This window comes from Oncorhynchus kisutch, linkage group LG16 (assembly GCF_002021735.2).
Source record: "Oncorhynchus kisutch isolate 150728-3 linkage group LG16, Okis_V2, whole genome shotgun sequence".
Taxonomy (NCBI): domain Eukaryota; kingdom Metazoa; phylum Chordata; class Actinopteri; order Salmoniformes; family Salmonidae; genus Oncorhynchus; species Oncorhynchus kisutch.
In genome coordinates this window covers 3,408,320-3,430,819 of record NC_034189.2, presented here as the reverse complement: position 1 = coordinate 3,430,819, position 22,500 = coordinate 3,408,320, and the positions used below count along the sequence as shown (strand labels likewise).

Here is a 22,500-nt window from a genome sequence, read left to right as displayed (position 1 = left end):
TAGAGGTATCCATGGAGGAGAGGTGTGGTAGTACTAGAGGTATCCATAGAGGAGAGGTGTGGGTAGTACTAGAGGTATCCATGGAGGAGAGGTGTGGTAGTACTAGAGGTATCCATGGAGGAGAGGTGTGGTAGTACTAGAGGTATCCATGGAGGAGAGGAGAGGTGTGGTAGTACTAGAGGTATCCATAGAGGAGAGGTGTGGTAGTACTAGAGGTATCCATGGAGGAGAGGTGTGGTAGTACTAGAGGTATCCATAGAGGAGAGGTGTGGTAGTACTAGAGGTATCCATGGAGGAGAGGAGAGGTGTGGTAGTACTAGAGGTATCCATGGAGGAGAGGTGTGGTAGTACTATAGGTATCCATGGAGGAGAGGTATGGTAGTACTAGAGGTATCCATGGAGGAGAGGTGTGGTAGTACTAGAGGTATCCATGGAGGAGAGGTGTGGTAGTACTAGAGGTATCCATGGAGGAGAGGTGTGGTAGTACTAGAGGTATCCATGGAGGAGAGGTGTGGTAGTACTAGAGGTATCCATGGAGGAGAGGTGTGGTAGTACTAGAGGTATCCATGGAGGAGAGGTGTGGTAGTACTAGAGTTATCCATGGAGGAGAGGTGTGGTAGTACTAGAGGTATCCATGGAGGAGAGGTGTGGTAGTACTAGAGGTATCCATGGAGGAGAGGTGTGGTAGTACTAGGGGTATCCATGGAGGAGAGGTGTGGTAGTACTAGAGGTATCCATGGAGGAGAGGTGTGGTAGTACTAGAGGTATCCATGGAGGAGAGGTGTGGTAGTACTAGGGGTATCCATGGAGGAGAGGTGTGGTAGTACTAGGGGTATCCATGGAGGAGAGGTGTGGTAGTACTAGAGGTATCCATGGAGGAGAGGTGTGGTAGTACTAGAGGTATCCATGGAGGAGAGGTGTGGTAGTACTAGAGTTATCCATGGAGGAGAGGTGTGGTAGTACTAGAGGTATCCATGGAGGAGAGGTGTGGTAGTACTAGAGGTATCCATGGAGGAGAGGTGTGGTAGTACTAGGGGTATCCATGGAGGAGAGGTGTGGTAGTACTAGAGGTATCCATGGAGGAGAGGTGTGGTAGTACTAGAGGTATCCATGGAGGAGAGGTGTGGTAGTACTAGAGGTATCCATAGAGGAGAGGTGTGGTAGTACTAGAGGTATCCATGGAGGAGAGGAGAGGTGTGGTAGTACTAGAGGTATCCATGGAGGAGAGGTGTGGTAGTACTAGAGGTATCCATGGAGGAGAGGTATGGTAGTACTAGAGGTATCCATGGAGGAGAGGTGTGGTAGTACTAGAGGTATCCATGGAGGAGAGGTGTGGTAGTACTAGAGGTATCCATGGAGGAGAGGTGTGGTAGTACTAGAGGTATCCATGGAGGAGAGGTGTGGTAGTACTAGAGGTATCCATGGAGGAGAGGTGTGGTAGTACTAGGGGTATCCATGGAGGAGAGGAGAGGTGTGGTAGTACTAGAGGTATCCATGGAGGAGAGGTGTGGTAGTACTAGAGGTATCCATAGAGGAGAGGTGTGGTAGTACTAGAGGTATCCATGGAGGAGAGGTGTGGTAGTACTAGAGGTATCCATGGAGGAGAGGTGTGGTAGTACTAGAGGTATCCATGGAGGAGAGGAGAGGTGTGGTAGTACTAGAGGTATCCATAGAGGAGAGGTGTGGTAGTACTAGAGGTATCCATGGAGGAGAGGTGTGGTAGTACTAGAGGTATCCATAGAGGAGAGGTGTGGTAGTACTAGAGGTATCCATGGAGGAGAGGAGAGGTGTGGTAGTACTAGAGGTATCCATGGAGGAGAGGTGTGGTAGTACTAGAGGTATCCATGGAGGAGAGGTATGGTAGTACTAGAGGTATCCATGGAGGAGAGGTGTGGTAGTACTAGAGGTATCCATGGAGGAGAGGTGTGGTAGTACTAGAGGTATCCATGGAGGAGAGGTGTGGTACTACTAGAGGTATCCATGGAGGAGAGGTGTGGTAGTACTAGAGGTATCCATGGAGGAGAGGTGTGGTACTACTAGAGGTATCCATGGAGGAGAGGTGTGGTAGTACTAGAGGTATCCATGGAGGAGAGGTGTGGTAGTACTAGAGGTATCCATGGAGGAGAGGTGTGGTAGTACTAGAGGTATCCATGGAGGAGAGGTGTGGTAGTACTAGAGTATCCATGGAGGAGAGGTGTGGTAGTACTAGAGGTATCCATGGAGGAGAGGTGTGGTAGTACTAGAGGTATCCATGGAGGAGAGGTGTGGTAGTACTAGGGGTATCCATGGAGGAGAGGTGTGGTAGTACTAGAGGTATCCATGGAGGAGAGGTGTGGTAGTACTAGGGGTATCCATGGAGGAGAGGTGTGGTAGTACTAGGGGTATCCATGGAGGAGAGGTGTGGTAGTACTAGAGGTATCCATGGAGGAGAGGTGTGGTAGTATCAGGGGTATCCATGGAGGAGAGGTGTGGTAGTACTAGAGGTATCCATGGAGGAGAGGTGTGGTAGTACTAGAGGTATCCATGGAGGAGAGGTGTGGTAGTACTAGAGGTATCCATGGAGGAGAGGTGTGGTAGTACTAGGGGTATCCATGGAGGAGAGGTGTGGTAGTACTAGAGGTATCCATGGAGGAGAGGTGTGGTAGTACTAGAGGTATCCATGGAGGAGAGGTGTGGTAGTACTAGAGGTATCCATGGAGGAGAGGTGTGGTAGTACTAGAGGTATCCATGGAGGAGAGGTGTGGTAGTACTAGAGGTATCCATGGAGGAGAGGTGTGGTAGTACTAGAGGTATCCATGGAGGAGAGGTGTGGTAGTACTAGAGGTATCCATGGAGGAGAGGTGTGGTAGTACTAGAGGTATCCATGGAGGAGAGGTGTGGTAGTACTAGAGGTATCCATGGAGGAGAGGTGTGGTAGTACTAGAGGTATCCATGGAGGAGAGGTGTGGTAGTACTAGGGGTATCCATGGAGGAGAGGAGAGGTAGTACTAGAGGTATCCATGGAGGAGAGGTGTGGTAGTACTAGAGGTATCCATGGAGGAGAGGTGTGGTAGTACTAGAGGTATCCATGGAGGAGAGGTGTGGTAGTACTAGAGGTATCCATGGAGGAGAGGTGTGGTAGTACTAGAGGTATCCATAGAGGAGAGGTGCGGTAGTACTAGAGGTATCCATGGAGGAGAGGTGTGGTAGTACTAGAGGTATCCATGGAGGAGAGGTGTGGTAGTACTAGGGGTATCTATGGAGGAGAGGTGTGGTAGTACTAGAGGTATCCATGGAGGAGAGGAGAGGTAGTACTAGAGGTATCCATGGAGGAGAGGTGTGGTAGTACTAGAGGTATCCATGGAGGAGAGGTGTGGTAGTACTAGAGGTATCCATGGAGGAGAGGTGTGGTAGTACTAGAGGTATCTATGGAGGAGAGGTGTGGTAGTACTAGAGGTATCCATGGAGGAGAGGTGTGGTAGTACTAGAGGTATCTATGGAGGAGAGGTGTGGTAGTACTAGAGGTATCTATGGAGGAGAGGTGTGGTAGTACTAGAGGTATCCATGGAGGAGAGGTGTGGTAGTACTAGAGGTATCCATGGAGGAGAGGTGTGGTAGTACTAGAGGTATCCATGGAGGAGAGGTGTGGTAGTACTAGAGGTATCCATAGAGGTTGAGTGTTATGACCGTTTTACTTCCAATGGTTTTAATAATCAGGTCAGAGTAGGAAGAGAACAGGAGTGGAGTGACACACACACACACAACACACGGCACACACACAAACTCAGTGAGGTGACAGTAGCAGGCTGGCTGAGGGCAGGTGGTTGGGGACAGGTACAGGCACCCCCGCTCTGTCTCAGGACAGACAGGTAGACAGATCATCAAGTCACAAGCTCTGAGCTACAGACACAGAACCAGCTGTGGGACTGACTAGTAGAACAGGATGTATGCAAATTAAAATACCTAAAATGTATTGAATGTTGCTCCGACACACACATAGTGACTTCAAGCCCCACACACACACACATAGTGACTTCAAGCCACACACACACACACATAGTGACTTCAAGCCACACACACACACACATAGTGACTTCAAGCCACACACACACACACATAGTGACTTCAAGCCACACACACACACACATAGTGACTTCAAGCCACACACACACACACATAGTGACTTCAAGCCACACACACACACACACACATAGTGACTTCAAGCCACACACACACACATAGTGACTTCAAGCCACACACACACACACATAGTGACTTCAAGCCACACACACACACACATAGTGACTTCAAGCCACACACACACACACACATAGTGACTTCAAGCCACACACACACACACAGTGACTTCAAGCCACACACACACACACATAGTGACTTCAAGCCACACACACACACACAGTGACTTCAAGCCACACACACACACACACATAGTGACTTCAAGCCACACACACACACACACATAGTGACTTCAAGCCACACACACACACATAGTGACTTCAAGCCACACACACACACACACATAGTGACTTCAAGCCATTAGGCTTCACAGTCTGTCTTGTGTCTGTGTGGAGATGTACTGGGGGTATCTGGGAGAGAGAGACACATTTAGGAGAGATCTGAGTATAGGGTTCACGAAGACACACACACACACACACACACACACACACACACACACACACACACACACAGAGCTCTGGACGTAAGAGACATCACACGACCCAAACTGAAACGACAGTAGTCATTTTCCAGGTACAAAAGGTTTACTGATTCATGTTACAAAAACAGATCTTTATCCTTTTCTTTTCTTCAGCTAAAATAAATGTCTTCTTCTTCATGCTCTTAATGACAGTATCAAAACGCTTCATTGAGGACAGATATACACTATAGAAGGAATCTGTGAGGACAGATATACACTATAGAAGGAATCTGTGAGGACAGATATACACTATAGAAGGAATCTGTGAGGACAGATATACACTATAGAAGGAATCTGTGAGGACAGATATACACTGTAGAAGGAATCTGTGGCGTGGATATTGAAGGGTCGTTCTCGTAACACACGATGCTTCCCAAAGGGAACCCATGGGTCTCGGTGTTTCGGTGTTTCAGCACAGATACACTGTAACACAGCACAGATACACTGTAACACATAACAGATACACTGTAACACATAACAGATACACTGTAACACATAACAGATACACTGTAACACACAACAGATAACACTAACACAGCACAGATACACTGTAACAGATACACTGTAACACATAACAGATACACTGTAACTGATACACTGTAACACACAACAGATACACTGTAACTGATACACTGTAACTGATACACTGTAACTGATACACTGTAACTGATACACTGTAACTGATACACTGTAACTGATACACTGTAACTGATACACTGTAACTGATACACTGTAACACACAACAGATACACTGTAACAGATACACTGTAACAGATACACTGTAACACATAACAGATACACTGTAACACATAACAGATACACTGTAACAGATACACTGTAACACACAACAGATAACACTGTAACACACAACAGATACACTGTAACACACAACAGTGATTCTGTGGTCTATCTTCTTGACGGAGCCTTGGGCGGTACAGAACGAGTCTTCTTGGGCACCTTCTTACTGCCCTTAGCCTTTTTAGGGGGGTCTGACAAGGGGAGGGAGGGAGCGAGGGAGGGGGCGAGGGAGGGGGCGAGAGAGGGGGTAGGGTTGGGGTTGCCGGTTGCCTCCCTCAGCAGAGCGTTGGTGCGTTCGGTAGGAGGGGCTTCAGGGTCAACGACGAGTTGACAGAGGTCGTCTGGGTGAGGGGTCATTGACGATTGAGAATCGCACACCTGAAGAAGAAGGGGTCAACGGGTTAAGGAACATGGAAACACACACAAACACTTTCCTTTCATCCATGTTCCACAAACTACCAAACAAAATGATGTCCTAGTCGGTCTGAAGGTCCTAAGCTCAGAATTACGAGACGTTGTTGGCCTTTTTGAGGGTCAGACACAGCCACTGACAGACGAGCCCCCCCCCCAAAAAATTATTTACAGGAGAAGCCTGGAGAGAGGGAATGATATAGAGAGACTGATCCGAGTTATTTTCAGCCTTTGAAATGAGCTCTTAGTAAAAAATTAAAAAATAAAGATTTTTTAAAAGTCAATTGAATCGCAGGTCGCGCTTTAAAGCAGCCTGTCATTTAAATGAGGACCGTCCATATTCAGCTGTTTCCAGAGACAAGCTCCTTTACAACATCTACAAAACCCTCGTTTGTTTTGGGGATTATAACGACCAGATTAAAGGAAATGGGAAACTAGGGTTAGAAGTAGTAAAGTCTTCCTATTGAAACTGTCACTGTGGTTTTTGGTCAAACGGACACATTTCACAGTTCGGAAGTTAAGTCTGGAAAAGTAGAGAGTCATTAACTAAAAGATTCATCTGCAGCAAAAAAATGCACACAGACATCTGGGATCCAGCCTGATTTCCCCTCTGTCGGACACTGCAGTCCCTGTGGTGTTAAATGAGCCAAACAGAAGTTCTACAACACTGTCAATCATCGGAAAGGACTGACGAGAGACAGCAGTGTTACTATATAGAGTCTCTCTAGTTGTAGGACAGTGTTACTATATAGAGTCTCTAGTTGTAGGACAGCAGTGTTACTATATAGAGTCTCTAGTTGTAGGACAGTGTTACTATATAGAGTCTCTCTAGTTGTAGGACAGTGTTACTATATAGAGTCTCTAGTTGTAGGACAGTGTTACTATATAGAGTCTCTAGTTGTAGGACAGTGTTACTATATAGAGTCTCTCTAGTTGTAGGACAGCAGTGTTACTATATAGAGTCTCTAGCTGTAGGACAGTGTTACTATATAGAGTCTCTCTAGTTGTAGGACAGAGTTACTATATAGAGTCTCTCTAGTTGTAGGACAGAGTTACTATATAGAGTCTCTCTAGTTGTAGGACAGTGTTACTATATAGAGTCTCTAGTTGTAGGACAGTGTTACTATATAGAGTCTCTAGTTGTAGGACAGTGTTACTATATAGAGTCTCTCTAGTTGTAGGACAGCAGTGTTACTATATAGAGTCTCTAGCTGTAGGACAGTGTTACTATATAGAGTCTCTCTAGTTGTAGGACAGTGTTACTATATAGAGTCTCTCTAGTTGTAGGACAGTGTTACTATATAGAGTCTCTAGTTGTAGGACAGCAGTGTTACTATATAGAGTCTCTAGTTGTAGGACAGTGTTACTATATAGAGTCTCTAGTTGTAGGACAGTGTTACTATATAGAGTCTCTAGTTGTAGGACAGTGTTACTATATAGAGTCTCTAGTTGTAGGACAGTGTTACTATATAGAGTCTCTAGTTGTAGGACAGTGTTACTATATAGAGTCTCTCTAGTTGTAGGACAGTGTTACTATATAGAGTCTCTAGTTGTAGGACAGCAGTGTTACTATATAGAGTCTCTAGTTGTAGGACAGTGTTACTATATAGAGTCTCTAGTTGTAGGACAGTGTTACTATATAGAGTCTCTAGTTGTAGGACAGTGTTACTATATAGAGTCTCTAGTTGTAGGACAGCAGTGTTACTATATAGAGTCTCTAGTTGTAGGACAGTGTTACTATATAGAGTCTCTAGTTGTAGGACAGTGTTACTATATAGAGTCTCTCTAGTTGTAGGACAGTGTTACTATATAGAGTCTCTCTAGTTGTAGGACAGTGTTACTATATAGTCTCTCTAGTTGTAGGACAGTGTTACTATATAGAGTCTCTCTAGTTGTAGGACAGCAGTGTTACTATATAGAGTCTCTCTAGTTGTAGGACAGTGTTACTATATAGAGTCTCTAGTTGTAGGACAGTGTTACTATATAGAGTCTCTAGTTGTAGGACAGCAGTGTTACTATATAGAGTCTCTAGTTGTAGGAAAGCAGTGTTACTATATAGAGTCTCTAGTTGTAGGACAGTGTTACTATATAGAGTCTCTCTAGTTGTAGGACAGTGTTACTATATAGAGTCTCTCTAGTTGTAGGACAGTGTTACTATATAGAGTCTCTAGTTGTAGGACAGTGTTACTATATAGAGTCTCTAGTTGTAGGACAGTGTTACTATATAGAGTCTCTAGTTGTAGGACAGTGTTACTATATAGAGTCTCTAGTTGTAGGACAGTGTTACTATATAGAGTCTCTCTAGTTGTAGGACAGCAGTGTTACTATATAGAGTCTCTAGTTGTAGGACAGTGTTACTATATAGAGTCTCTAGTTGTAGGACAGTGTTACTATATAGAGTCTCTCTAGTTGTAGGACAGTGTTACTATATAGAGTCTCTCTAGTTGTAGGACAGTGTTACTATATAGAGTCTCTAGTTGTAGGACAGTGTTACTATATAGAGTCTCTAGTTGTAGGACAGCAGTGTTACTATATAGAGTCTCTAGTTGTAGGACAGTGTTACTATATAGAGTCTCTAGTTGTAGGACAGCAGTGTTACTATATAGAGTCTCTAGTTGTAGGACAGTGTTACTATATAGAGTCTCTAGTTGTAGGACAGTGTTACTATATAGAGTCTCTCTAGTTGTAGGACAGTGTTACTATATAGAGTCTCTCTAGTTGTAGGACAGTGTTACTATATAGAGTCTCTCTAGTTGTAGGACAGCAGTGTTACTATATAGTCTCTCTAGTTGTAGGACAGCAGTGTTACTATATAGAGTCTCTCTAGTTGTAGGAAAGCAGTGTTACTATATAGAGTCTCTCTAGTTGTAGGACAGTGTTACTATATAGAGTCTCTCTAGTTGTAGGACAGTGTTACTATATAGAGTCTCTCTAGTTGTAGGACAGTGTTACTATATAGAGTCTCTCTAGTTGTAGGACAGCAGTGTTACTATATAGAGTCTCTAGTTGTAGGACAGCAGTGTTACTATATAGAGTCTCTAGTTGTAGGACAGTGTTACTATATAGAGTCTCTCTAGTTGTAGGACAGTGTTACTATATAGAGTCTCTCTAGTTGTAGGACAGCAGTGTTACTATATAGAGTCTCTAGTTGTAGGACAGCAGTGTTACTATATAGAGTCTCTAGTTGTAGGACAGTGTTACTATATAGAGTCTCTCTAGTTGTAGGACAGTGTTACTATATAGAGTCTCTAGTTGTAGGACAGTGTTACTATATAGAGTCTCTAGTTGTAGGACAGTGTTACTATATAGAGTCTCTCTAGTTGTAGGACAGCAGTGTTACTATATAGAGTCTCTCTAGTTGTAGGACAGTGTTACTATATAGAGTCTCTCTAGTTGTAGGACAGTGTTACTATATAGAGTCTCTCTAGTTGTAGGACAGCAGTGTTACTATATAGAGTCTCTCTAGTTGTAGGACAGTGTTACTATATAGAGTCTCTAGTTGTAGGACAGTGTTACTATATAGAGTCTCTCTAGTTGTAGGACAGCAGTGTTACTATATAGAGTCTCTAGTTGTAGGACAGTGTTACTATATAGAGTCTCTCTAGTTGTAGGACAGTGTTACTATATAGAGTCTCTAGTTGTAGGACAGTGTTACTATATAGAGTCTCTCTAGTTGTAGGACAGCAGTGTTACTATATAGAGTCTCTAGCTGTAGGACAGTGTTACTATATAGAGTCTCTCTAGTTGTAGGACAGTGTTACTATATAGAGTCTCTCTAGTTGTAGGACAGCAGTGTTACTATATAGAGTCTCTAGCTGTAGGACAGTGTTACTATATAGAGTCTCTAGTTGTAGGACAGCAGTGTTACTATATAGAGTCTCTCTAGTTGTAGGACAGTGTTACTATATAGAGTCTCTAGTTGTAGGACAGCAGTGTTACTATATAGAGTCTCTAGTTGTAGGACAGTGTTACTATATAGAGTCTCTAGTTGTAGGACAGTGTTACTATATAGAGTCTCTAGTTGTAGGACAGTGTTACTATATAGAGTCTCTCTAGTTGTAGGACAGTGTTACTATATAGAGTCTCTCTAGTTGTAGGACAGTGTTACTATATAGAGTCTCTAGTTGTAGGACAGCAGTGTTACTATATAGAGTCTCTAGTTGTAGGACAGTGTTACTATATAGAGTCTCTAGTTGTAGGACAGTGTTACTATATAGAGTCTCTAGTTGTAGGACAGTGTTACTATATAGAGTCTCTCTAGTTGTAGGACAGTGTTACTATATAGAGTCTCTAGCTGTAGGACAGTGTTACTATATAGAGTCTCTCTAGTTGTAGGACAGCAGTGTTACTATATAGAGTCTCTAGCTGTAGGACAGTGTTACTATATAGAGTCTCTCTAGTTGTAGGACAGCAGTGTTACTATATAGAGTCTCTAGTTGTAGGACAGTGTTACTATATAGAGTCTCTAGTTGTAGGACAGCAGTGTTACTATATAGAGTCTCTAGCTGTAGGACAGTGTTACTATATAGAGTCTCTAGTTGTAGGACAGTGTTACTATATAGAGTCTCTCTAGTTGTAGGACAGCAGTGTTACTATATAGAGTCTCTAGTTGTAGGACAGTGTTACTATATAGAGTCTCTCTAGTTGTAGGACAGCAGTGTTACTATATAGAGTCTCTCTAGTTGTAGGACAGCAGTGTTACTATATAGAGTCTCTAGTTGTAGGACAGTGTTACTATATAGAGTCTCTCTAGTTGTAGGACAGCAGTGTTACTATATAGAGTCTCTAGTTGTAGGACAGTGTTACTATATAGAGTCTCTAGTTGTAGGACAGTGTTACTATATAGAGTCTCTAGTTGTAGGACAGCAGTGTTACTATATAGAGTCTCTAGTTGTAGGACAGTGTTACTATATAGAGTCTCTAGTTGTAGGACAGTGTTACTATATAGAGTCTCTAGTTGTAGGACAGTGTTACTATATAGAGTCTCTCTAGTTGTAGGACAGTGTTACTATATAGAGTCTCTCTAGTTGTAGGACAGTGTTACTATATAGAGTCTCTCTAGTTGTAGGACAGTGTTACTATATAGAGTCTCTCTAGTTGTAGGACAGCAGTGTTACTATATAGAGTCTCTCTAGTTGTAGGACAGTGTTACTATATAGAGTCTCTCTAGTTGTAGGACAGTGTTACTATATAGAGTCTCTCTAGTTGTAGGACAGCAGTGTTACTATATAGAGTCTCTCTAGTTGTAGGACAGTGTTACTATATAGAGTCTCTAGTTGTAGGACAGTGTTACTATATAGAGTCTCTCTAGTTGTAGGACAGCAGTGTTACTATATAGAGTCTCTAGTTGTAGGACAGTGTTACTATATAGAGTCTCTCTAGTTGTAGGACAGTGTTACTATATAGAGTCTCTAGTTGTAGGACAGTGTTACTATATAGAGTCTCTCTAGTTGTAGGACAGCAGTGTTACTATATAGAGTCTCTAGCTGTAGGACAGTGTTACTATATAGAGTCTCTCTAGTTGTAGGACAGTGTTACTATATAGAGTCTCTCTAGTTGTAGGACAGCAGTGTTACTATATAGAGTCTCTAGTTGTAGGACAGTGTTACTATATAGAGTCTCTAGCTGTAGGACAGTGTTACTATATAGAGTCTCTCTAGTTGTAGGACAGTGTTACTATATAGAGTCTCTCTAGTTGTAGGACAGCAGTGTTACTATATAGAGTCTCTAGTGTAGGACAGCAGTGTTACTATATAGAGTCTCTAGTTGTAGGACAGTGTTACTATATAGAGTCTCTAGTTGTAGGACAGTGTTACTATATAGAGTCTCTAGTTGTAGGACAGTGTTACTATATAGAGTCTCTCTAGTTGTAGGACAGTGTTACTATATAGAGTCTCTAGCTGTAGGACAGTGTTACTATATAGAGTCTCTCTAGTTGTAGGACAGCAGTGTTACTATATAGAGTCTCTAGTTGTAGGACAGTGTTACTATATAGAGTCTCTAGTTGTAGGACAGCAGTGTTACTATATAGAGTCTCTAGCTGTAGGACAGTGATACTATATAGAGTCTCTAGTTGTAGGACAGTGTTACTATATAGAGTCTCTCTAGTTGTAGGACAGTGTTACTATATAGAGTCTCTCTAGTTGTAGGACAGTGTTACTATATAGAGTCTCTAGTTGTAGGACAGCAGTGTTACTATATAGAGTCTCTCTAGTTGTAGGACAGCAGTGTTACTATATAGAGTCTCTCTAGTTGTAGGACAGTGTTACTATATAGAGTCTCTCTAGTTGTAGGACAGTGTTACTATATAGAGTCTCTAGTTGTAGGACAGTGTTACTATATAGAGTCTCTAGTTGTAGGACAGTGTTACTATATAGAGTCTCTAGTTGTAGGACAGTGTTACTATATAGAGTCTCTAGTTGTAGGACAGTGTTACTATATAGAGTCTCTAGTTGTAGGACAGTGTTACTATATAGAGTCTCTAGTTGTAGGACAGTGTTACTATATAGAGTCTCTAGTTGTAGGACAGTGTTACTATATAGAGTCTCTAGTTGTAGGACAGTGTTACTATATAGAGTCTCTAGTTGTAGGACAGTGTTACTATATAGAGTCTCTAGTTGTAGGACAGTGTTACTATATAGAGTCTCTAGTTGTAGGACAGCAGTGTTACTATATAGAGTCTCTAGTTGTAGGACAGCAGTGTTACTATATAGAGTCTCTAGTTGTAGGACAGCAGTGTTACTATATAGAGTCTCTCTAGTTGTAGGACAGCAGTGTTACTATATAGAGTCTCTAGTTGTAGGACAGCAGTGTTACTATATAGAGTCTCTAGTTGTAGGACAGTGTTACTATATAGAGTCTCTAGTTGTAGGACAGTGTTACTATATAGAGTCTCTAGTTGTAGGACAGTGTTACTATATAGAGTCTCTAGTTGTAGGACAGCAGTGTTACTATATAGAGTCTCTAGTTGTAGGACAGTGTTACTATATAGAGTCTCTAGTTGTAGGACAGTGTTACTATATAGAGTCTCTAGTTGTAGGACAGTGTTACTATATAGAGTCTCTCTAGTTGTAGGACAGTGTTACTATATAGAGTCTCTAGTTGTAGGACAGCAGTGTTACTATATAGAGTCTCTAGTTGTAGGACAGTGTTACTATATAGAGTCTCTAGTTGTAGGACAGTGTTACTATATAGAGTCTCTAGTTGTAGGACAGTGTTACTATATAGTCTCTCTAGTTGTAGGACAGTGTTACTATATAGAGTCTCTCTAGTTGTAGGACAGTGTTACTATATAGTCTCTCTAGTTGTAGGACAGTGTTACTATATAGAGTCTCTCTAGTTGTAGGACAGCAGTGTTACTATATAGAGTCTCTCTAGTTGTAGGACAGTGTTACTATATAGAGTCTCTAGTTGTAGGACAGTGTTACTATATAGAGTCTCTAGTTGTAGGACAGCAGTGTTACTATATAGAGTCTCTAGTTGTAGGACAGCAGTGTTACTATATAGAGTCTCTAGTTGTAGGACAGCAGTGTTACTATATAGAGTCTCTCTAGTTGTAGGACAGTGTTACTATATAGAGTCTCTCTAGTTGTAGGACAGTGTTACTATATAGAGTCTCTAGTTGTAGGACAGTGTTACTATATAGAGTCTCTAGTTGTAGGACAGTGTTACTATATAGAGTCTCTCTAGTTGTAGGACAGTGTTACTATATAGAGTCTCTCTAGTTGTAGGACAGTGTTACTATATAGAGTCTCTCTAGTTGTAGGACAGCAGTGTTACTATATAGTCTCTCTAGTTGTAGGACAGCAGTGTTACTATATAGAGTCTCTCTAGTTGTAGGACAGCAGTGTTACTATATAGAGTCTCTCTAGTTGTAGGACAGCAGTGTTACTATATAGAGTCTCTCTAGTTGTAGGACAGCAGTGTTACTATATAGAGTCTCTAGTTGTAGGACAGTGTTACTATATAGAGTCTCTCTAGTTGTAGGACAGTGTTACTATATAGAGTCTCTCTAGTTGTAGGACAGTGTTACTATATAGAGTCTCTAGTTGTAGGACAGTGTTACTATATAGAGTCTCTAGTTGTAGGACAGTGTTACTATATAGAGTCTCTCTAGTTGTAGGACAGCAGTGTTACTATATAGAGTCTCTCTAGTTGTAGGACAGTGTTACTGTATAGAGTCTCTAGTTGTAGGACAGTGTTACTATATAGAGTCTCTCTAGTTGTAGGACAGTGTTACTATCGAGTCTCTCTCGTCTCTTACAGGGATGAAACAGAGGTCCTCCCTGAGACAGGCATCGTGTAGTTCTTTCCGGAGGGCGGAGACATGGCTTTGGTGGGTGGAGATTTCCCTCTCCATCGAGCCAATCCTGGAGAACGCTGCGTGGTATAACTCAGAGAACGTCCCCACCAGGCTCTGCAATGCACCATGGGAGGAAAGAGCAAAAGGTTTTTATTCAGGGTGTGAATGTGTGTGTTTGTTTTAATTATTCAGGGACGGGTGTTGAACTAACATCAGGATTATGTTAACCTGCTCTAGTTCTGAGAGGACCGACTACTGACAGTAGATGGTAATATGTTAACCTGCTCTAGTTCTGAGAGGACCGACTACTGACAGTAGATGGTAATATGTTAACCTGCTCTAGTTCTGAGAGGACCGACTACTGACAGTAGATGGTAATATGTTAACCTGCTCTAGTTCTGAGAGGACCGACTACTGACAGTAGATGGTAATATGTTAACCTGCTCTAGTTCTGAGAGGACCGACTACTGACAGTAGATGGTAATATGTTAACCTGCTCTAGTTCTGAGAGGACCGACTACTGACAGTAGATGGTAATATGTTAACCTGCTCTAGTAGATACATATATCTAGTAGTACATATATCAGTATTTGATCAGTTTCAGGGATAACTTCCTCTTTTTCTCTACAAGATTCGTACCTGACAGGCTAAACTCAGTGTCCCTACAGGACGACTAGTACCTGACAGACTAAACTCAGTGTCCCTACAGGACTAGTACCTGACAGACTAAACTCAGTGTCCCTACAGGACTAGTACCTGACAGACTAAACTCAGTGTCCCTATAGATCGACTAGTACCTGACAGACTAAACTCAGTGTCCCTATAGATCGACTAGTACCTGACAGACTAAACTCAGTGTCCCTATAGATCGACTAGTACCTGACAGACTAAACTCAGTGTCCCTATAGATCGACTAGTACCTGACAGACTAAACTCAGTGTCCCTACAGGACTAGTACCTGACAGAATAAACTCAGTGTCCCTACAGGACTAGTACCTGACAGACTAAACTCAGTGTCCCTACAGGACTAGTACCTGACAGGCCAAACTAAGTGTCCCTACAGGACTAGTACCTGACAGACTAAACTCAGTGTCCCTACAGGACTAGTACCTGACAGACTAAACTCAGTGTCCCTACAGGACTAGTACCTGACAGACTAAACTCAGTGTCTCTACAGGACTAGTACCTGACAGACTAAACTCAGTGTCCCTACAGGACTAGTACCTGACAGACTAAACTCAGTGTCTCTACAGGACTAGTACCTGACAGAATAAACTCAGTGTCTCTACAGGACTAGTACCTGACAGACTAAACTCAGTGTCCCTACAGGACTAGTACCTGACAGACTAAACTCAGTGTCCCTACAGGACTAGTACCCGACAGACTAAACTCAGTGTCCCTACAGGACTAGTACCTGACAGACTAAACTCAGTGTCCCTACAGGACGACTAGTACCTGACAGACTAATCTCAGTGTCCCTACAGGACTAGTACCTGACAGACTAAACTCAGTGTCCCTACAGGACTAGTACCTGACAGACTAAACTCAGTGTCCCTATAGATCGACTAGTACCTGACAGACTAAACTCAGTGTCCCTATAGATCGACTAGTACCTGACAGACTAAACTCAGTGTCCCTATAGATCGACTAGTACCTGACAGACTAAACTCAGTGTCCCTACAGGACTAGTACCTGACAGACTAAACTCAGTGTCCCTATAGATCGACTAGTACCTGACAGACTAAACTCAGTGTCCCTATAGATCGACTAGTACCTGACAGACTAATCTCAGTGTCCCTACAGGACTAGTACCTGACAGACTAAACTCAGTGTCCCTATAGATCGACTAGTACCTGACAGACTAAACTCAGTGTCCCTACAGGACTAGTACCTGACAGACTAAACTCAGTGTCCCTATAGGACTAGTACCCGACAGACTAAACTCAGTGTCCCTACAGGACGACTAGTACCTGACAGACTAAACTCAGTGTCCCTACAGGACTAGTACCTGACAGACTAAACTCAGTGTCCCTACAGGACTAGTACCTGACAGACTAAACTCAGTGTCCCTATAGATCGACTAGTACCTGACAGACTAAACTCAGTGTCCCTATAGATCGACTAGTACCTGACAGACTAAACTCAGTGTCCCTATAGATCGACTAGTACCTGACAGACTAAACTCAGTGTACCTACAGGACTAGTACCTGACAGACTAAACTCAGTGTCCCTACAGGACGACTAGTACCTGACAGACTAAACTCAGTCTCCCTACAGGACTAGTACCTGACAGGCGGCCACGTCCGGCCCTCCCAGCAACCTCTCTGGTCCAGTCAGATCCAGGTGCACTCTTGGTAACTGCAGAGGGAGGTCCTTGTCAGTGGAGGTGGATCGTGATTGGACGATACGGTCTCTGACCTGCGGTGGGGGCAGGAGAAAGAGGTGGTCCTAGTTTATCATAGACAAAGAGAGAGTGTGTGTATTGGGCCATTTACACTGTGTAACATGGGAAGACATTCACATTCAACGGAAGTAAAGAGGTGGTCCTAGTTTATCATAGAGAAAGAGAGAGTGTGTGTATTGGGCCATTTACACTGTGTAACATGGGAAGACATTCACATTCAACGGAAGGAAAGAGGGAGAAGCAGAGGGGGACTCGAGTGACCAATCGATGCTCACCATAGATTACAAACCTTACTGGATTGGCCAACAATGGTTGTTGATACGTAGCATGTGTATGTGTGTGGCTGTGTGTGGCTGTGTGTGGCTGTGTGTGGCTGTGTGTGGCTGTGTGTGTATGTGTGTGGCTGTGTGTGTATGTGTGTGGCTGTGTGTGTATGTGTGTGGCTGTGTGTGTATGTGTGTGGCTGTGTGTGTATGTGTGTATGTGTGTGTATGTGTGTATGTGTGTGTATGTGTGTGTATGTGTGTGGCTTTGTGTGTATGTGTGTGGCTGTGTGTGTATATGTGTGTGGCTGTGTGTGCGTGTGTGTGCAGGTTTGTGTGTTAGTGCTTCTGTTTCAAGGACACACTGCTGAGCCAAAGGGGAGTGGGAGGGGCCAAACCTCCGGGTAGTGGGAGGGGCCAAACCTTTGGGGAGTGGGAGTGGTCAAACTTCCGGGGAGTGGGAGGGGTCAAACCTCCTGGGAGTTGGAGGGGTCAAACCTCCTGGGAGTGGGAGGGTAACTCACCTTCGTCCCACGTAGGAGAATATTGTACCATACTTGAAGCTGGTTTGTCTGGCATTGTGACTGATAGTATGTGGTTACAACACACAATGCTCTGAAACACCACCCAGTGTTGCTCACCTCTCTATTTAAACACCACCCAGTGCTGCTCACCTCTCTATTTAAACACCACCCAGTGCTGCTCACCTCTCTATTTAAACACCACCCAGTGCTGTTCACCTCTCTATTTAAACACCACCCACCCAGTCCTGCTCACCTCTCTATTTAAACACCACCCAGTGCTGCTCACCTCTCTATTTAAACACCACCCAGTGCTGCTCACCTCTCTATATAAACACCACCCAGTGCTGCTCACCTCTCTATTTAAACACCACCCAGTAAGGCTCACCTCTCTATTTAAACACCACCCACCCAGTGCTGCTCACCTCTCTATTTAAACACCACCCAGTGCTGCTCACCTCTCTATTTAAACACAACCCAGTGCTGCTCACCTCTCTATATAAACACCACCCAGTGCTGCTCACCTCTCTATTTAAACACCACCCACCCAGTGCTGCTCACCTCTCTATTTAAACACCACCCAGTGCTGCTCACCTCTCTATTTAAACACCACCCAGTGCTGCTCACCTCTCTATTTAAACACCACCCACCCAGTGCTGCTCACCTCTCTATTTAAACACCACCCAGTGCTGCTCACCTCTCTATTTAAACACCACCCAGTGCTGCTCACCTCTCTATTTAAACACCACCCACCCAGTGCTGCTCACCTCTCTATTTAAACACCACCCAGTGCTGCCCACCTCTCTATATAAACACAACCCAGTGCTGCTCACCTCTCTATTTAAACACCACCCAGTGCTGCTCACCTCTCTATTTAAAAACCACCCAGTGCTGCTCACCTCTCTATTTAAAAACCACCCAGTGTTGCTCACCTCTCTATTTAAACACCACCCAGTGTTGCTCACCTCTCTATTTAAACACCACCCAGTGCTGCTCACCTCTCTATTTAAAACACCACCCAGTGTTGCTCACCTCTCTATTTAAAAACCACCCACCCAGTATTGCTCACCTCTCTATTTAAAAACCACCCAGTGCTGCTCACCTCTCTATTTAAAAACCACCCAGTGTTGCTCACCTCTCTATTTAAACACCACCCAGTGTTGCTCACCTCTCTATTTAAACACCACCCAGTGCTGCTCACCTCTCTATTTAAACACCACCCAGTGTTGCTCACCTCTCTATTTACACACCACCCAGTGCTGCTCACCTCTCTATTTAAAAACCACCCAGTGTTGCTCACCTCTCTATTTAAAAACCACCCAGTACGGCTCACCTCTCTATTTAAAACCACCCACCCAGTGTTGCTCACCTCTCTATTTAAAAACCACCCAGTGTTGCTCATCTCTCTATTTAAAAACCACCCAGTGCTGCTCACCTCACTATTTAAACGCCACCCAGTGCTGCTCACCTCTCAATTTAAAACCACCCAGTACGGCTCACCTCTCTATTTAAAAACCACCTACCCAGTGCTGCTCACCTCTCTATTTAAACACCACCCACCCAGTGTCGCTCACCTCTCTATTTAAAAACCACCCAATGCTGCTCACCTCTCTATTTAAACACCACCCAGTGTTGCTCACCTCTCTATTTAAACACCACCCAGTGCTGCTCACCTCTCTATTTAAACACCACCCAGTGTTGCTCACCTCTCTATTTAAACACCACCCAGTGTTGCTCACCTCTCTATTTACACACCACCCAGTGCTGCTCACCTCTCTATTTAAAAACCACCCAGTGTTGCTCACCTCTCTATTTAAAAACCACCCAGTACGGCTCACCTCTCTATTTAAAAACCACCCACCCAGTGTTGCTCACCTCTCTATTTAAAAAACCACCCACCCAGTGTTGCTCACCTCTCTATTTAAAAACCACCCACCCAGTGTTGCTCACCTCTCTATTTAAAAACCACCCACCCAGTGTTGCTCACCTCTCTATTTAAAAACCACCCACCCAGTGCTGCTCACCTCTCTATTTAAACACCACCCAGTGCTGCTCACCTCTCTATATAAACACCACCCAGTGCTGCTCACCTCTCTATTTAAACACCACCCAGTGTTGCTCACCTCTCTATTTAAACACCACCCACCCAGTGTTGCTCACCTCTCTATTTAAACACCACCAAACCCAGTGTTGCTCATCTCTCTATTTAAACACCACCAGTGTTGCTCATCTCTCTATTTAAACACCATCCAGTGCTGCTCACCTCTCTATTTAAAAACCACCCAGTGCTGCTCACCTCTCATTTAAACACCACCCAGTGTTGCTCACCTCTCTATTTAAACACCACCCAGTGCTGCTCACCTCTCTATTTAAACACCACCCAGTGCTGCTCACCTCTCTATTTAAACACCACCCAGTGCTGCTCACCTCTCTATTTAAACACCACCCAGTGCTGCTCACCTCTCCATTTAAACACCACCCACCCAGTGTTGCTCACCTCTCTGTAGCTGCTCTCTACTGCTCTCATGTAGCTGGCCAGGGAGTCCTTGCGCCTAGAGAGAGAGACAGAGAGAAAGACAGACAAAGAGACAGAGACAGAGAGCATTACAATGGCAAGCTAATGCCACAGTCATCATCGGCTTTTAGACCCTACACAGTACATGAACATTACTGGGTCAAGACCCTACAGTACATATATATTACTGGGTCAAGACCCTACAGTACATGAACATTACTGGGTCAAGACCCTACAGTACATATATATTACTGGGTCAAGACCCTACAGTACATGAACATTATTGGGTCAAGACCCTACAGTACATGAACATTATTGGGTCAAGACCCTACAGTACATTAACATTACTGGGTCAAGACCCTACAGCACATGAACATTATTGGGTCAAGACCCTACAGTACATGAACATTATTGGGTCAAGACCCTACAGTACATGAACATTATTGGGTCAAGACCCTACAGTACATGAACATTATTGGGTCAAGACCCTACAGTACATGAACATTATTGGGTCAAGACCCTACAGCACATGAACATTATTGGGTCAAGACCCTACAGTACATGAACATTATTGGGTCACATGTCCATTACATTAACCAAGACAGTTTATCTATATATATTCAAGGCTGTCTATTTTCACCACAGACCGATGCTGGCAATAAGACAGCGCTTAACGAGCTGTATAAGGCCATAAAGGAAACAAGAATATGCTCGTCCAGAGACAGTGCTCCTCCTAGTGGCCGGTGACGAAAGCCGGAAAACTTCAAACCTTTTTATGAACTCATTTTCCACCGGCTTAGACGCTCGTCGGATGTGGCAGGCTTGAAAACTATCACGGATTACAAAGGGAAACCCAGCCGCGAGCTGCCCAGTGACGCGAGCCTACCAGACAAAATAAATACCTTCTATGCTCGCTTCGAGGCTAGCAACACTGAAGCATGCATGAGAGCTCCCAGCTGCTCAGGACAACTGTGTGTAGTTCTCTCCGTTGCCGATGTGTGTAAGACCTTTAAACAGGTCAACATTCACAAGGCTGCAGCGACAGACGGATTACCAGGACTTGAACTCAAAGCACGCGCTGACTCAAAGCCTATAGGGAGGAGGTCAGAGACCTAGCAGTGTGGTGCCAGGACAACAACCTGCTCCCTCAACGTCAGCAAGACAAAGAAGCTGATCGTGGACTACAGGAAAAGGAAGGCCGAGCACGGCGCCTTCCACATCGACGGGGGCTGTAGTGGAGCGGGTCGAGAGCTTCAAGTTCCTCAGTGTCCACATCACTAAGGAATCCATCAGGATTCACACAACACCCCACATAGTTAGGAAGAGGGCACGACAACGCCTCTTCCACCTCAAGAGGCTGAAAAGACTTGGCACGGGCCCTCAAATCATCAAAACGTTCTACAGCGTGCACCATCGAGAGCATCTTGACTGGCTGCATCACCACTTGGTATGGCAAGTGCTTGGCAGAGGGTAGTGCGTACTGCCCAGTACATGACTGGGGCCGAACTCCCTGCCATCCAGGACCTCTATATCAGGCGGTGTCAGAGGAAGGCCCTAAAATTTGTCTAAGACTCCAGCCACCCAAGTCACAGATTGTCCTCTCTGCTACCGCATACAGCCCCAACAGAGCCATAGATGAAGCAGGGTGCTCTCCACCCTGCCCTCACCCACCTGGATAGAGGAACACCTGTGTGACGAATGCTGACTTGATGTCTATAGTATTATCTCTGGTATGCAATCTGGTTTCCACTCAGTATAGTGTTTAGGGTGCAGTGTTTAGGGTGCTAGTGTGTAGGGTATAGTGTTTAGGGTGCTAGTGCGTACTTGGCTGCCATGCGTAGTGCATCCTCCGCGTGTCTGACATTCTCCTCCAGACTCTTCTTCTCCTGCTGTAGGCCCGACAGGTGTTACCCAGAACCCTTAGAGACTGCTCCTTCTGACGAACCTCCTGACGAGTTTCCGACAGACTCTTGGGGGGAGAAGGGAAGAGGGTTAGAGTTAGGGGGGAGAGGGTTAGAGTTAGGGAGGGAAGAGAGAGAGAGAGAGAGAGAGACAGAGAGAGAGAGACAGAGAGAGAGAGAGAGAGAGAGAGAAGCGGACTAGAGAGAAGAGGAGGAGACAGAGAAGAGAGAGAGAACCAGAGAGACAAGAGAGAGAGACACAGAGAGAGAGAGAGAGAGACAGAGAGAGAGACAGAGAGAGGAGAGAGAGAGAGAGAGAGACGGAGAGAGACAGAAGAGTAGAGAGAACAGAGAGAGAGAGAAGAGAGGAGACAGGAGAGAGAGCAGAAGACAGTAAGAGACAAGAGAGATGCAGAGAGAGAGACAGAGGAGACGACAGAGAGAGAGAGAGAAGGTACAGAGGAGAGCAGAGAGACAGACAGAGAGATGAGAGAGGACAATACGAGAGAGGAGAGAGACATGACGCGAGATGAGATGAGAGCAGAGAGAGAGTAGAGAGAAGAGAGAACGAGTGAGAGAGACAGACGAGACAGAGAGAGATGAGAGAGAGACAAAGCGGAGAGAGAGAGACATAGCGAGAGAGAGAGACAGGAGAGAGAGAACAGAGAGAGAGAGAGAGTAGAGAGACA

At 44.3% G+C, this 22,500-nt stretch overlaps 1 protein-coding gene across 1 annotated transcript in view; it reads right to left on the bottom strand.

Annotated features, from left to right (window-relative positions):
• Positions 1-4,741: 4,741 nt before the first annotated feature.
• The window catches only part of ccdc171 (coiled-coil domain containing 171), a 75,242-nt gene continuing 57,483 nt past the window's right edge, over positions 4,742-22,500 (bottom strand). Inside the window, 6 exon segments of the mRNA XM_031793053.1 lie at positions 4,742-5,872; positions 14,169-14,321; positions 16,494-16,625; positions 19,893-19,947; positions 21,735-21,819; positions 21,822-21,879. Coding sequence (XP_031648913.1) covers positions 5,603-5,872; positions 14,169-14,321; positions 16,494-16,625; positions 19,893-19,947; positions 21,735-21,819; positions 21,822-21,879 — 753 coding nt within the window. The 3' untranslated portion in view covers positions 4,742-5,602.